General features: G+C 41.2%; 1 protein-coding gene across 1 annotated transcript in view; it reads left to right on the forward strand.

The window, feature by feature from the left end:
* GALNTL6 (polypeptide N-acetylgalactosaminyltransferase like 6) overlaps nucleotides 1-16,505 on the forward strand; it is a 3,047,192-nt gene that overhangs the window by 2,219,675 nt on the left and 811,012 nt on the right. Inside the window, exon 5 of the mRNA XM_073577390.1 lies at nucleotides 6,398-6,583. Coding sequence (XP_073433491.1) covers nucleotides 6,398-6,583 — 186 coding nt within the window. The remainder of the gene's footprint in view (nucleotides 1-6,397; nucleotides 6,584-16,505) is intronic.

Consider the following 16,505-nt stretch of genomic DNA (forward strand, 5'->3'; position numbering starts at 1 on the left):
TTAATAACTCGGTCGTCGATTCTACAGAGCAGAATCTGTTTCTCCTTAATTACAGTCAGCATCCACATGTTTCCGTGCCCATGCCCGTCTCGTCTTCTGACTTTAGGGTGATAACCAGGAACTGTGGAAGCTCATGACATCTGGGACCGCACACAGGATGCTATCAGGGCCTCTTAGGAGAGGATGAGGGTCTCGCTGATGCGCATCACCGCCCCGCTCCTGTTTACACACCCGGCGATTTAGTGTGGCTCTAGGCTATTAATATCAAGCTGTGAGTAAAGTCCACTAAGTTTGCTCCCTGCTATTTGGGACCTTTTAAAGTCCTTGAGCAGGTAAATCCTGTGGTATATCACTTGTCTCTTTCACCGCATCTGAATATTACTGACACCTTTCACGTCTCCCTCCTGAAACCCGTTCACATGTCTCGGTTTTCTGAGTCTTGTGCTGAGACTTCGGATGATTTTGAGGTGAACGCGATTGTTGGTTCCAAGATGGTGCATGCAAAAAATTTGGGGGGGTCAATTGGAAGGGTCATGGACTGGAGGATAGGACCTGGGAGCCAGTTGAGCTTATTGTGATCTTCTAGCGTGGCGAGGTTCACTGGGGGGTGCTAGGAGGGGTGGAAATGTTAGGCGTCGGGATTCTCCCTCTGTACAGGGTAGATCCCACACCTTATCTTCTCCTGCTGTCTCCCATTCAATCTCTACCACAGTAGATGCTGCTCAGCAAAGACATCAGTCTCAGGATCTTGCTCAGACGTGGGCTGTGTGCATTGTTCCATGATTAAGCCCTTTCAGGGTGAAACGCGTAGGAAATTGCTCCCCTCCATACGCCTCTTTATGTCATTTTTACCTGATGGTATGAAGATTTTATATTCTCAATAAAGCAATTATTATTTTATCTCCTGGAGACGCTGGAAAAATCCTTCTTTATGTTGTGTGTGCATTGTTACAGGACCAAGTTTCCCTGAGTGACTGGACTGTGAGTGGAGCTTTACCGCATGTCACAGCCTAGCATCACTCAGGCTTTCTTCTGCACTGCTTTCATTAACAGAGCGCAGCAAGCCCAGGAGATGTTGTTTTGTGACGTGTGGTGAAGCTCCGTCCACAGCCCAGTTACTCAGGGAGACTTGGTCCCACCTCGGTGATACTGGGTCAACTTCCAATTCCAGAAGTGACATCAAAGTCAGCTGCAGCCAGGGGTCACGTGATAAGGATGAGCAGACAGCAATAGTGCTGCTCATAGGCACATTTGGAAATGCAAAGCATTTAAAAAAAGCCTTATTTTCAAGGTTTATATCTTTCTGCCCACTGCACATTTTAGTGGACAACCTCTTTAAGTTGTAAAATTAAAAATCTGTTCATCAACATTACATATTTAAAGATCATGAATTTTAGCACATTAAGACATTAACTTGCATTCTCTTGTTCTTTTCATTTCCCTATGTGTATCCCATTTTTTACTTGCCTAAAATGTGATTTTGCAAATTGTTTAGTTTCCTGCTCTAGGTATAGAATATAATGTCAATATTACTGATGAAAGAAACTTTAAAGATTCATTATTTTTGAAAGGGGTTTCCTCAACTTAGCACAGGAAAAGCTATATTTTCTGATTGATGAGGTCCCATTGCTTCAAGGAATTGAGCATTGAAGTGCTCTGTTTTATAGGAGCAATAATTTTGCATGCACTGATTTGAGATTTCTGATTTAGAATAATTTAACTTTTGAAAGATTTACATTTCTAACCAGTGTCAACTTATATGGTAATAGCTCTCGAACGCTTCAACGAATCCCACTGATTCTAACATTGACTTTTCATGACATATTGTACTTCATGATAGTTGTAAAATTTGCTTCATATGACTTGCATTTATTTGTAAAAAATTGGAAATTTGTCAAAAAACTTTTGAAAGTTTTACAATTTTTAGAGAGTTCTTAAGGTGCCAGAGCAGTAGAACCACATTTTACAAACCACACTTTTCAATGACCTAAGGGTGCAGTGATCATATTGACACCATGTGTTACCGAATTTTATACCACTGGTCAGTGAAAAAATATTACATTTCTGTCAATTTTGTTTCATTTTAGCCCCAGAATTTACATTTACAGACTTAGAAATGGGTAAAAAGGCACAAAAATATGTCACAGAATTTCTGCTGAACGTGAAATAACCTATAAGTGGCTATACAGTACTGCTTAGCCACACGGTGAGACTAGGTTGAGATGGAGTGCTATATGTCTCCCGGAGAACTATTTGCTATTTAATTGTACAAGAACCACCAGATATACTGTATTTTTCGGATTATAAGACGCACCCCAACTTTTGAGGAGAAAAAAAGGAAGAACATTTTTTTCTTAATATAATGGTGGTGCTTCTTATAATCTATGAGTCTTCTTATTGCTTACTGGGGGTGGTGGCTGGGGTGAAGCGGGGTCCCAAGGTCGCTGCTGGAGGAGGCAGGAGTGAAGTGCTGCTGCAGGGTGAGATGAGGGTGCTGTCCAATGTGCAGTGTGCCGCTGCAGGTGTCCGGTGTTGCGGGTGTCCCCAGCGGTGCTGCTGCCCAGGGTGTCTGCTGCTGCTGCTGCCGCCAGGTGTGTCTGCTGCTGCCATGGGAGTTTGCATCTGCTGCTGCTGCCAGGGGAGTCTGCATCTGCTGCTGCTGCCAGGGGAGTCTGCATCTGTTGCTGCCCGCCACTGACCAGGGTGTCAGAGGTTGCCACTGCCCTGGATTTCGGCTGCTGCTGCCCGCCGCCGTTCCCGGGATGTCTGCCACTGAGGGGGGCTCTGTCGACATGTCTCGAAAGACCAGAGCCCCCTGGATGTTCCATAGTTTCAGCCTATGTGTGTGGACTCCAGTAAAATGGCCCCTGACGCATGCGCAGATGGAGATCTCGGTATGGAGATCTTGGGAGATGAGATCTCAGCACTGAAATTTCATCTCCTGTGATCTTCGTCTGCACATGCGCCGCCCCCAGCAGCCATTTTACTGGATTTCTCCACACAGGAGGAAATCACAGAACTGCTAGGGAGCTCTGGCCTTTCACAAAATGTCGGCAGAGGCACCCCGCAGCGGCGGACATCCCAGTCAGCAGCGGCAGTGGACCCAGACATCCTGGGCAGCAGCAGCGGACATTTGAGGCAGCAGCAGGCAGCAGCAGCACGGCGGCAGTGGACACCCCCTCATCCCAGCCTGCAGCTATGAGGTTACCAGTATATTCACATTGTATGATGAACCCCCATTTCCCCCAAAAATTTTGGGGAAAAAAGTGCGTCTTGCAAAGTGAAAAATATGGTATATCTTTACCACAGGTATCATTTTAAACAGTTTAACAAGGGCAACCTGACAGTGTCTATAGTCTACATACTTATCAAAATCCTGCTGACAGGTTTGCATTAACATCTAGGAAGGTATAATGAGGAGCCATAATTGGTAATTTGTAAATTAACTACTTCTGTACTGTCAAATAAGATTAAATGTCCAGACGATTCTAAAACATGTTAAATACATGAGGGCAACAGAGAGTTTAATTATCCCAACTATACATATGTTGTAATAATAAAGGTAAAGTATTTGCCACATCAATTTAATACAAAATATCTTTATTCACAACCTAATACAGATAACCAAATAAATGCAAATATACAAGAAAATCCATATAGCGAAAATCATTAATTATTGGATAGATCAGGTGGGCATTGATACAACCGAGCAAAAAGGTAGGCATTCAAACTAAATGGGGTCATTCAGGACTAAATGCATGTTGCTCATTCATAGAAATACATACAGTATATGTATGCTCGAGTGTCCCCTAAAAAAGTTTATAAAGGGTAAGAGGAGATGTAAACATTTTCAGCATATTAGCTCTTTGTTAACCCAGTGCACATATTGATATGGCATCATCGCCAAACATACTGGGAGCCATAAATAAAGTGTCAAGCGTGAAAATAAATCAAAGAGATGTAAGAGTCTCTTACCCATTGATCAATAATTTTTATTTAGATATAATTAAAAAAATACATACATACAATAAAAAGCATACAATATTAGGAAGGCAATTATAAATACTGTAAATAGCAGGTTTGTAAAAAATAGAGTTATAGAAGCAGCAAGTAGTCTCATATCTAAAACACAAATGGTGATTAATTTCCATTTAAATGATGTCAGCCATGTACTGACTGCTACTTACATGAGTCTAAATGTGATTATCTAACTCTGAACACAACATCCCCAATTATAAGAGGGTATTCACACTTACGGTACCGTTACACTATGCGACGCACCAGCGATCCAGACAATGATACGACCTGGTAAGGATCACTGGTACGTCGCTAAATGGTCACTAATAATCTGTCAAACAGACAGATCTACTCAACAATGGAGCAAAGATCCGGCGATCCGTATAACGACCTCGGCGGTCGCTGGGACCTTGTCACACAGCAGCTATTCTGACGATTCCCGCCTGCGTCCCTGAGTTCTGAGTCGCCAATGAGGTTGCTTGTCAGCGTCAAACACAAAGATGCATGCTGGTGAGCGGGACACCAGCGATCAAAAAATGGCCTAGGACATTAGAGCACAATCAGAGAGATCACAGTGGGGACCCGGTCACCGCTATGTGTCACATGTAGTGAGATCGCTGGCGAGGTCGCTGTTGCATCACAAAATTGGTAACGTTTCAAGCGATCTCGCTATGTGAGACGGGGCCTTTATGCAACCACATTATTTTACTTTTTTTATTTTATTTTCCACCCTCAAAATTATTTAGGTTTATAAATGGCTTTCTACCGATTATGAATGACATTAAAAATAGAAAAAGTTCGGAAATTAGTCTTTATGGTAAGATATTTTAACAGGGATACATAGATTTTTCCTATCCTCTTAGTTACCTTTGTGCAACCATGAATGACCAGAATGTTACACATAATAATTAACTCCTTCCTGACATGGCTATTTTCCATTTTTTGGGTTTTCCTTTTTAACTCTTCTTCTGTGGTAATTGCGCTGTTCAAGAGATGGACAGCAGCATTTAACAGGGTAACAACCACAGGTAGATGTCTAATTCATGTGCATTTGTGAGAGGCAGATGATGGCTGAATATGACAGTCATAATTTGCCTGGAAAGGTCAGACTCAGTTTCTGAGCCTGCATCAAGGTCAGAAATCCAGGAAATGACATAACAGTATATCATATGTTGGTTAGACTTTAAGCTATTTGTATGGATACAATCTAAGCAAATTACAATCCAATGAGATCCAGCCATTGTTCTTAATTATTTGCTTTTTTTAATAATAATGATTGAGTTGCAAGTCCTGAAAAAGTATTCCATTACTTTATTTATCAAGCGAAATATATTTTAAAAATGAGTGGTATCTTGGTGAGAAATATAAATGTTTTCTTTCAAATAGCATTTTAATGCAATTATAGGGATCATGTGTAGATGTATTTTTGATCCATTGTTCTAAATGTAAAGATTATATGTTTCTCACTTGAAACATATAAAGTTACCTTAGGAGGCATCTTTGTATTTAAATAGAATAAAATATTTTTGGCCTTATTTAATAAAATAAAGAGCATTGATTTTATTCATGCTGATGTTCATCACAGGTGACAATATGCGAAATAAGTTTTTCTCATAAAAGCATTTAGTCATGCTGATTTTCCCCTTTATTTAGTTTGTGACATATAAATTTACAAAAGACTGTTCAAATATACAGGGCATTAGAAATAATTTATGGTCAGCATGTCCTGTTTCTTTTGTTTTTCAAAATATCACATTTCACATTTTCTTTAAATTAATTTATCAATATAATACTTATTAAATTTATGTTAGTTGCCTCATCAAATGTTGGTAGGGCAGAACAGCAATCCGCTTAGGAAATTTTCAGGTAATTCCATCTCCAACTGAGATGTCACAAAATGAAGAAGCTCACTTTATAGAGAGTCTCTTAGCAGATCCTTTTTTAAAGAATATTCTAAAAGATTACCATTGTATTGTGCTTTAGTGCATGATATCATGCCCAAAGAATGGCTCCTTGAGTTCTTCTGCTGCATGCAGTAATTAAGACACCAGCTGATTCGACTGGCCCAGATGCACCATGTGAACACATCTGTGATTCCTTTTGGCACACAAGAGCCATGGCAGCAACCATGAATGCAGAGGAATTAACACAATTGCTCCTAGGTTCTATTTAGAATTGCTATTTGCTAGAGCAGAAAGTAATTTGTCCTAAATAGTCTGACTAGCCTAAATAAATTCATAGCATCTTTGAAAAAGGTACGGTATTTTAATTTTTGGAGGGTCTATTAAATGTGTAATAATTTTAAGTAGAAAGTCATTAGTAATCTGACATAGCTTTTCTTTTTCATAAAATCTAATGAACACATTTCTTTCTTTTACAGATCATCTGAAGGAAAAACTGGAGGATTACATGTCATATTATTCAAAGGTCAGAATTGTGCGCACCAAGAAAAGGGAAGGGCTAATTCGCACCAGGTTACTGGGAGCATCAATGGCAAAAGGAGAAGTTTTAACATTTCTAGACTCTCATTGTGAAGTCAATGTGAACTGGCTCCCTCCTTTACTGAGTAAGTGAATTTAGGGAATGTATTTATAGTCAACAGTTGTGAAATAACGGATCTCCTTGTGGGCAATACACTGCACAGACAACACAGGGTTAGGGTAAAAAAAGTGTGGCAATACTTTATTGATCCACAACTCCCAATAGCAAACAGAACAATACCAGCAAGTTCCCCAAAGATGGTGCACATTGCAGGGTCTCACCCTTCCGCTGACTCGCCTGGATAATGGTAGATGTTACTGTACATCAGAGCTCCCAAGGTCGCTATTCCACCTGCGATACACACACAGAGAAGAGATATTGACAAGTTAAACAGAAAGGAGAAATATCCACCCACCCACAGGCAAGAACTATAAACACCTATATTGGCAGATTGGTAGCCCTGGAAATTTTGCCATTTCGACTTGTGGGAACTGAGCCTTTCCGCATCCTCTTGGAGGTGGCATCACCACAGTACTTGATTCCCATCCAACACTATTTTTCACGCTGTGCAATCAATGCATTATGTAAGCAAGCACGTGAAACACAATATCAGCCGTGCTCTGGCCAACATAGTCACAGGAAAGGTCTACTTTACCACAGTCACGTGAACAAGCTCTTGTGGACATGGATGCTATATTTCCCTTATGGCACACTGGCTGAACCTGGTGAAGTTTGGGATAGATTCAGAGGCTGGGACATCACACATCTTACCCACACCATGAATAGCGGTCCCAACTTTCATCAAGGTTTTGGTCTCCTCGTATTAGAGTTCCTGTCTCTCCTCCTCCTCCTCACTGAAAGTTGCCTCCCCATCACTCCTCAGCTTGGAAGTCTGCACCACTACCTTGGCAAAGCAGCAGAACGCTCTGCTGTAGCTCATCTGTTTAGGTAATAAAGCTGCTAACCCAGCTGAGCTATTGAAGGTGATTAAATAACAGATCAATCAGTGTCTCTTCCCGCTGAACCTCCATCCAGGTCTGGTTGTGTATGATAATGGGTGTAAGTTGCTGGTGGTTTTAAAGCTCGGCAAGCTGATAAACACATTCCATGCATGGCCCACATGCTGAACTTGGCCGTACAGTGTTTTTTTAAAAACATACCCTGACTTGCCAGACCTACTTGCCAAGGTACAACATCTCAGCACATAGTTGCGAAAGTCATCTCAGGCTTTTGCTGGACTAGCTTTGCTGTAGCAACGATTTAATTTGCCTTGTTACCGACTGTTTTGTGACCTGCCCACAAGCTATAATTCGACTTTTAATAATAATAATAATAATAAATCATAATTTTATATCTATACATATTCCACAGCACTTTATATTTTAGAGGGGACTTGACAATAAAAGACATTACAGAATAACAATAATCACATAAACAGATACCAAGAGGAATGAGGGCCCAGTTTGCAAGCTTACAATCTATGAGGAAATAGTGGAGACACAAAAGGTGGATGGTAACAATTGCCTTCATTGTTCTGACCTTCCATGATGTAATAAATCGGGTTTTCATACAATGCTGCATGAACCAGTTACTAACCAGTATGTGTAAAAGTACAGACACAGAGGTCTGTTACATGCATAAAGTATGTGAGAACAAGATGCAAGATCCCAGTTATTAAGAAAGTTTTGAATGGGCAACACAGGGATAGTTAGATAAATGTGTTGAAGCGGTAGGCAGTTAATATGTTGGCAAGGCTTAATGAGCAGCAGAGAGCAGTGTCTGAATTCGAGCTTCTCAATGCCCGTCAGAGTAACCCTTAGCCCACACAAATAACAATTGCTGAGTCGATGTGGATCGATGACATTTGTGAGGTTCTTCAAAACTCTGAGTACTGCACCGAGATGGTGAGGGCTGATGTTATTGTCAGCATAACCATGCTGCTGCTTTGTCTATTAAAACGTTCGATGCAGAATCTCAAAGAGGAAACTTTGAATGCTGAGCAGGTGGCTTTTATCCTAAGTCATGTGACAAGGCTCGTTAAAGGGTCGACGTTGACTTTTAGTATTGCTACTTCCAATAGGTGACACTAGAGTTATAGTTCTCTTCCTCTCTGAAGAGACAATTTGCATATTTCCCAGAGGAGCATTGAGGCTTTAAGTCTTCTCATCTTGGCATGCTTAGCATGTCAATCTCCACCAAGAGAAATGGTGCTCCTTGATATCGGTAAGGTGCCTCTCGCACAGCCAAACTAAATCTCACAGCACTGAAGAGGGGCAGTACCCTGAAACACAATGCCTGCAAATTAAGATTCTGGTTTGGCTTTTAGCCTAAGTCATGTGACATTGACTTTTAGGATTGCTACTTTAAATAGGTGGCACTAGAGTTCTAGTCCACTTCCTCTCTGAAGAGACAATTTGCACATTTTCCAGAGGAGCAATGCAGCTTTAAATCTCCTCATCTCGGCATGCTTAGAATGTCAATCTCTGCAAGGAGAAATGATACTTCTTGGATGTCCATCAGATGCCTTTCACACAGGCAAACGAGATCTCACACTTTGCACTGATGAGAGGCAGTACCCTGAAACACAGTGTCTGCAAATTAAGTTCTGGTTTGGCTTTTATCCTAAGTCATGTGACAAAGCTCGTTAAAGGGTCGACAATGACTATTAGGATTGCTACTTCCAATAGGTGGAACTAGAGTTCTAGTCCCCTTCCTCTCTGAAGAGACAATTTGCGAGATGAATAACTAATTACTTGCCGAGTAACGAATAACCCGAACATCGTACTAGTCATGTGAGTAATGAATAGTGCCAAATGTATTCACTCATCACTAGAAGACATATGTCTTGTTTGCCTACCTTGCTCACAGCTTCAAGGGTTATTCCTAAAATCATAATTTGGTCTTAGTTTTCTCAAAAACAGGATTATTGTATGCCAAATATAAACTATTTTAAGTTTCCACTGATTTGCATCTATCAAGCCGTAATGATGATACTCCCCCAAATCTTTCTCTACTCTCTGTTGCCACTGTATCTGATCTCAAGTAACAGTTATTAATATTGAAGGAAGACTTTAAGTCCATCTAGTTCAACCCATATCCTATCCTAACTAGAGATGAGCGAACAAAAAAATTTTCTATTCGAATCTAATTTCGAATCGAACCGCAAAAAGTGCGGTTCGATTCGAAAATGTTCAATTTCATTTCGAATTCAAATAGAACATTGTTCGAATACACTTTTATCTGCGAGTGCGTTCGCGTGTGAACGCGCTCGCTAATTGGACCACATTCGCGAGCGCGAATGCGGTCACTTCCGTCACGCATAGACGGATACAGAGCGAAACCAACGTTCACAAGGGGGACAATAGTTCAGCACAGTGTTGATGAGATCTAAGCTTCTCACAGTAGTGCAGCTGAACTATAAACTGGCCCTATGTAAAAATCACTGTATTCACAGATCTCCTTACACTAGACCAGTCTACAGAACAGCACTTGCCCTACTGGATCAGCTAGCCCTACCTACACTGCACTGACTACTAACCGCCACTTGTCTGCGAAACTGACTGCTTTGCTTGCTCTAACTCTCCAACCACCTACTACTATCTGAGCTCCCACAAAACAGCGTCCGGCGAACGCGCTCTCGAGTCTTTTATACGGGCGATGATGCGATCGAGGACGCGAGCGCTGACACGACCGATGACGCGCCGCTCTGAGCAAATCAGTGTAATGCCAGGAACGAACATGGCCGCAGCAACCTTCCCTCGCTTCATGATGATTGGTTCTATACGTGGTGACACAATGTCGGGCGTGGCGGCGAAACTGAGAGTGCGACGCAACAGCCATTTCGAACACAACAGCCATTTCGAACACGATTTTGAACAGTATTGGACCGCACAACCAGTTCAAAATCGATCGAACCGCACAAAAACCGCTAATGTTTGATAAAAATGTTCGAAATTTGAACATGTGCGTTTCTATTAGCTCAACTCTAATCCTAACCTGTCCTAACATGTTGATCAAGAGGAAGGCAAAAAAAAACATGTAGCAAACAGTAAGCTTCACCCTGGGGAAAAAATTCCTTCCCGACTCCACATACAGCAATCAGACTAGCTCCCTGGATCAATGCAATATCAAGGAAACTAGAGTATATAACCTGTAATATTATACTCTTACAGAAAGGCATCCAAGCCTTTCTTAAATTTTAGTAGGGAATCACTCATTACAAAATCATAAAGCAGAAAGTTCCATAGTCTCACTGCTCTTATAGCAAGAATCTGCGTCTGTGGTTATGCTTAAACCTTCTTTCCTTGTCCCCGTCACAGGTCTAAGAGTAAACAGATCATTAGAAAGGTCTTTGTACTGACCCTGCATATATTTAAACATTGTAATAAGATCACCCCTAAGCCTTCGATTTTCCAAACTAAATAACTCCAAGTGTAATAACCTGTCTTGGTATTGCAGACCCCCCAGTTTCCTAATAACTTTGATCGCTCTTCTCTGCACCCGCTCCAGTTCAGCTATGTCTTTCTTATACACCGGAGACCAGAACTGTACACCGTATTCTTAGTGTAGTCACACTAGTGACTTGCATAGAGGTAAAATTATTTTCTCCTCATAAGCATCTATGTCTCTTTTAATAAATCCCATTATTTTATTTGCCTTTGCAGCAGCTGCCTGACACTGGCCACTAAATGTGAGTTTGTCGTCCACCCATACACCCAGGTCTTATTCAGTGACAGCTTTGCCCAGTGTTTTACAATTAAGCACATAATTATACATCTTGTTTGTTCTACCCAAGTGTGTGACCTTACATTTATCCCCATTAAAGCTCATTTGCCATTTATCAGCACAAGCTTCTAGTTTACATTAATTTTCCTGTAATATTTTATTGTTCTCCTTTGTTTCAATTACCCTGCAGAGTTTAGTGTCATCTGCAAATATTGAAATTCTACTCTCTATGCCCCTACAAGGTCATTAGTAAAAATGTTAAAAAGAAGCAGACCAAATACTGACCCCTGTGGTACCCCACTGCTAACTGTGACCCAGCCTGTGTGCTCCTTTAATAACCTCCCTTTGTTTCCTATCAATGAGCCAGCTCTTAACCCACCTACACATATTTTCCCCTATCTCCATTGTTTTCATTTTATGTATCAACCTTTTGAGTAGCACCATATCAAAAGCTTTTGAAAAGTCCATGTACACCACGTCCACTGCATTTCCTTGGTCCAGTCCAGAACTTACCTCTTCATAAAAGCTTATCAGATTAGTCTGACAGGAACAGTCCCTAGAAAACCCATGTTGATATTGGGTCATGAGGTTATTCTTCTTCAGATACTCCAGTGTAGTATCTCTTAGAAAACCCTCCAGGATTTTGCCCACAGTAGAGGTTAAGCTTACTGGCCTATAATTTCCAACTTCAGTTTTTGTCCCCTTTTTGAATATTGGCACCACATTTGTTATATGCCTGTCCTGTAGTACAGACCCTGCTATTATGTAATCTTGAAAGAATAAAAGTAATGGTCTATCTGTGACTGTACTTAATTCCTGCAGTTCTCGGGGGTGTATCCCATTCGGGTCTGGGGATTTGTCAATTTTAGTGATTTTTAGATGCCGCCATACTTCCTGCTAAGCTAAGAAGATGACATTTAATGGATACATTTTTTATCACTGATCATGTTACCAATCCTGGGATTTTCTTGTGTAAATACTGTTGAAAAAAAGTAATTTGGCATATTGGCTTTTTCATCATCCTGATCCACCATTTCACCCAGACTATCTTTAAGGGGGCCAACACTGTCATTTTTTAGTTTCTTACTATTTCTATAGTTAAATAATATTTTGGGATTATTTTTACTTTCCCTGGCAATGAGTCTCTCTCGCTCAATCTTTGCTGCCTTGATTTGCTTTTTACAGAATGTATTTAATCTTTTGTATTTATTTAATGGCTCAACACTACCTACTTGCTTTAACTCGCTAAATGCTTTATTTTTGTCACTTATTGCACCCCTTACAGCTCTATTTATCTATAGTGGTTTCCTCCTATTTTCAACATGTTCATTCCCATACGGTATGTATTGTGCACAGGTCCCATTCAGGATGCTAATAACTGTCTGCCATTTTCTTTGTTTAATTTTTATGTCTCAGGATATTGTCCCAGTTAATTGCACCAAGATCATCTCTCATCCGTTGGAAATTTGCCTTCCTGAAGTTTAGTGTCCTTGTACCCCTCTACTATACATCTTATTATATTATTAAAGGATACCTGAAAACTTATTTTTTGATCACTATTACCCAAGTGATCCCCAACCCTTATATTTGATATGCAGTCTGGCCTGCTGGTTAATATTAGGTCTAGCAGTGCCTCCCCTCTTCTTGGGTCCTGAACCAGTTGTGAAAGGTAATTGTCTCTCATAGATGTCAAAAACTTATTACCTTTGCTGGAACTGCAGGTTTCGGTTCCCCAATGTATTTCAGGGTAGTTGAAGTCCCCCATAATAATGACTTCTCCTTGACTAACTGCTTCATCTATTTACTTTATGAGGATATTCTCCATTGCTTCCATTATTTTTGGAGACTTAAGGGGGTTTTACACATAGCGATATCGCTAGCAATATCGCTAAAACGTCACTGGTTTTTTGACGTGCTAGCGATATCGCTATGTGTGATACTTACCTCTGACCGGCTCCCCCGCTGTCCATCGCTGATCGGGCGAGAATGTCCGGCTCCATTTCTCGTTGTCAGCTTCCTGCTGAGACTTCCTGCTGTGACGACGAGCGACGCGTGGAGGCGGGTGGGAGGACGTCAGGATCGCTGTGTGTGAAAGGCGAGTATCGTGCGCTGCGTCGATGCTGCATCGCTGTGAGGTCTTTCTGTGTGAAAGCTCACTAGCGATCATTTAGCGATGCACCAGCGATCCTGACCGGGTCGGATCGCTGGTGCATCGCTAAATGTAAAAGGGCCTTTATAACAAACCCCTATCAGTAATTTATTATTCCCCCCCCTCCCCTTATCTCCTCCCACAGGGACTCTACTTTTTCATTAGATTCACATATATTAACATGCAGGATGGGTTTTAAGGATGATTTTACATATAAGCACACAGCCCCTTGCTTATTTGTACGGTCATTTCTGAACAGACTATAGCCCTGTAAATTAACAGACCAGTCATGGGTCTCTTCAAGCCATGTCTCAGACATCCCCACCATTTCATAATTATGCTCCAACAAAATTAATTCTAATTCCTCCATTTTGTTAGCAAAGCTTCTGGCATTAGTATACATGCACTTTATGTATCTCTCTGTACCTCTATTCTTTCTTAAATTATTAACTGTTCTAACCCCACTGACAACTCACCCCACCCACAATTTCATTATTTGTGCCCAGGTCTCTATCAGCACTGACTTATCCTCCTATAAAATGAATACCCTCCCCCCAGTCCCTAGTTTAAACACTCCTCCAACCTTCTTGCCATTTTCTCCCCAGCACAGCTGCACCCTCCTTATTAAGGTGCAGCCTGTCCCTAGCGTAGCACCAGTAACCAACTGAGAAGTCAACCCAGTTCTCCAGGAACCCAAACCCCTCCTTCCTACACCAATTCTTGAGCCACTTATTAACCCCCCTAATCTCCCATTGCCTCTCTGGTGTCGCACGTGGTACAGGCAGTATTTCAGAAAATACCACTTTGAAGGTCCTAGCTTTAAGCTTGCAGCCTAATTCCCTGAAATCAACTTTAAGGACCTTCCACCTACCTCTAAATTTGTCATTTTTGCCAGTGTTCACCATGACCACTGGGTCCTCACCAGCCCCACCCAGTAATCTGTCAACCCGATCAGCGATGTGTTGGACTCGAGCACCAGGTAGGCAGCACACCGTTCAACGATACCTGTCTTTGTGACAGATTGCCCTATCTGTTCCCCTAATAATTGATTCTCCCACTACCAGCACCTGCCTGGCCTGCCCTGCTTTCCTACCTCTCCCTTACTGGAGCAGACACTCCTCCGGCTTTCAGAGGACATGCCTTGCTGCAGCAGTGCTACCAATGTACTGACACTCCCCTCATCTGCCAATTTAACAAACATTGGGTATGTGCCAGATCAGGACTAACCTCCCTGGCGCTCTTCCCTCTACCCTGCCTTCTAACTGTAACCCAGCTTGCTGCTTCACTGTCCTGCAGCTCCAACCTAGCATGCCCCCTCATCTAACCCATTGAGCATCTGCTCAGTGAGCATAAGACTCCTTTCCATATTGTCTATGTATCTCAGTGTTGCCAGTTGCACATTTAGATCCAGTATCTGGGCTTCCAAATGCACAACGTGGTCACAGCACAGCACTGCTGTATGCACCCTCGACCGGCTGTTCAAGGATTGCATACATGTGGCATTATATACATTGGATGGCATTGGCAATAGGGGAACACATTCCTAATGGGGATTGCACCAGACAGAAAAGATAATTAAAAATAAATAAAAAGTATTAATATAATATAACAGCAATTCAGTAATGCCTCCCTTGGAAACTCCCTGAATCCCAAGTCACAGAATCACAAGTCAAACACTTACAACCATTCGCACTTATGCTCTAGTCACACTCACTGAAGCAGAAGATTTAAAGAGATTTTTTTTCCCTTCACCAGCAAACCACCCTGCTGCGCAATGCACTTCCAAAAGGACTTGAGTCCCAACCAGCTGCCCCTTATAAACCCTTAATTATGAACCCCCACCTTTAATTAACCCCTTGTGAACATAGCTACACCTCAAGATTTAAATGCTATATAGTTAACCCTTAAACACCCAAATAAAAGAAGAGATTAATCCTGTAGAGAGAAAAAATAGGTTAATAAAGCACCCAAAAAATTGAAAAGGTAGAAAAGCACACAGCAATCCACAATTCAGCAACTCACATGAATTCACACAGGTATTTGTTAAAGGTTTTCCAAATACTTTTTCAGTTTATCACAAGTCACACACTTACCACCATTCGCACTTATGCTCTGGTCACACTCAGCTCGCTCACACTTGCTGAAACAGAAGATTTAAAGAGATTTTTTTCCCCTTCACCAGCAAACCACCCTGCTGCTCAATACACTTCTAAAAGGAAAGTAGTTTTAATGATGTTAGTCAAGCAGGATCATATGCACCTGATGACCTTGTCTAATTAAACATTTGACAGCTAGGTTATGCCATTGCTGTTCTATGCTGAAGATTCCACCACTGACACCAGCTGCATGACACTTATTCATGGAAAACCAGATTCATCTATAACCCAATCTAATAAAACATAGAAACAGCATATTGACCTCTAAATAAATATGAATATTGGTCACACACTGAAAATTATTTGTGGTCACCTCATTCATGTAAATAAAAAATTGCCCATGTTGTAATCTAGAGTAAAAGCAAAAGCAAATCAGGTAAAGGTCCTAGATCAAGTAAAACCATAAAAAACAAGGGCCACTAAAATACAACTTTTATTGAGCAAAGCTAAAACATGTTCAATATAGACAAGTAAAAGGTACACAAAATGGGGGATAAATATCAATCAGGAAAGAAAAAATATACAGTGTCCTGCGAAAGTATTCGGCCCCCTGGAACATTTCAACCTTTTCCCATATATCATGCTTCAAACATAAAGATACGAAATGTAAATTTTTGGTGAAGAATCAACAACAAGTGGGACACAATTGTGAATTTGAATGAAATTTTTGGTTATTTTAAATTTTTGTAGAAATTCAAAAACTGAAAACTGGGGCGTGCATTTTTATTACTTTGTTGCACCACCTTTTGCTGCGATTACAGCTGCAAGTCACTTGGGGTATGTCTCTATCAGTTTTGTACTTCGAGAGACTGAAATTCTTGCCTATTCTTCGTTGGCAAACAGCTCGAGCTCAGTGACGTTTGATGGAGATCGTTTGTGAACAGCAGTTTTCAGCATGAAGCATGATATATGAGAAAAGGTTGAAAAGTTTGAGGGGGCCGAATACTTTCGCAAGGCACTGTATATGTCCTAATGAT

The sequence above is a fragment of the Dendrobates tinctorius genome, unplaced genomic scaffold (assembly GCF_039654945.1).
Source record: "Dendrobates tinctorius isolate UK_male_01 unplaced genomic scaffold, ASM3965494v1 ptg000008l, whole genome shotgun sequence".
Classification (NCBI taxonomy): Eukaryota; Metazoa; Chordata; class Amphibia; order Anura; family Dendrobatidae; genus Dendrobates; species Dendrobates tinctorius.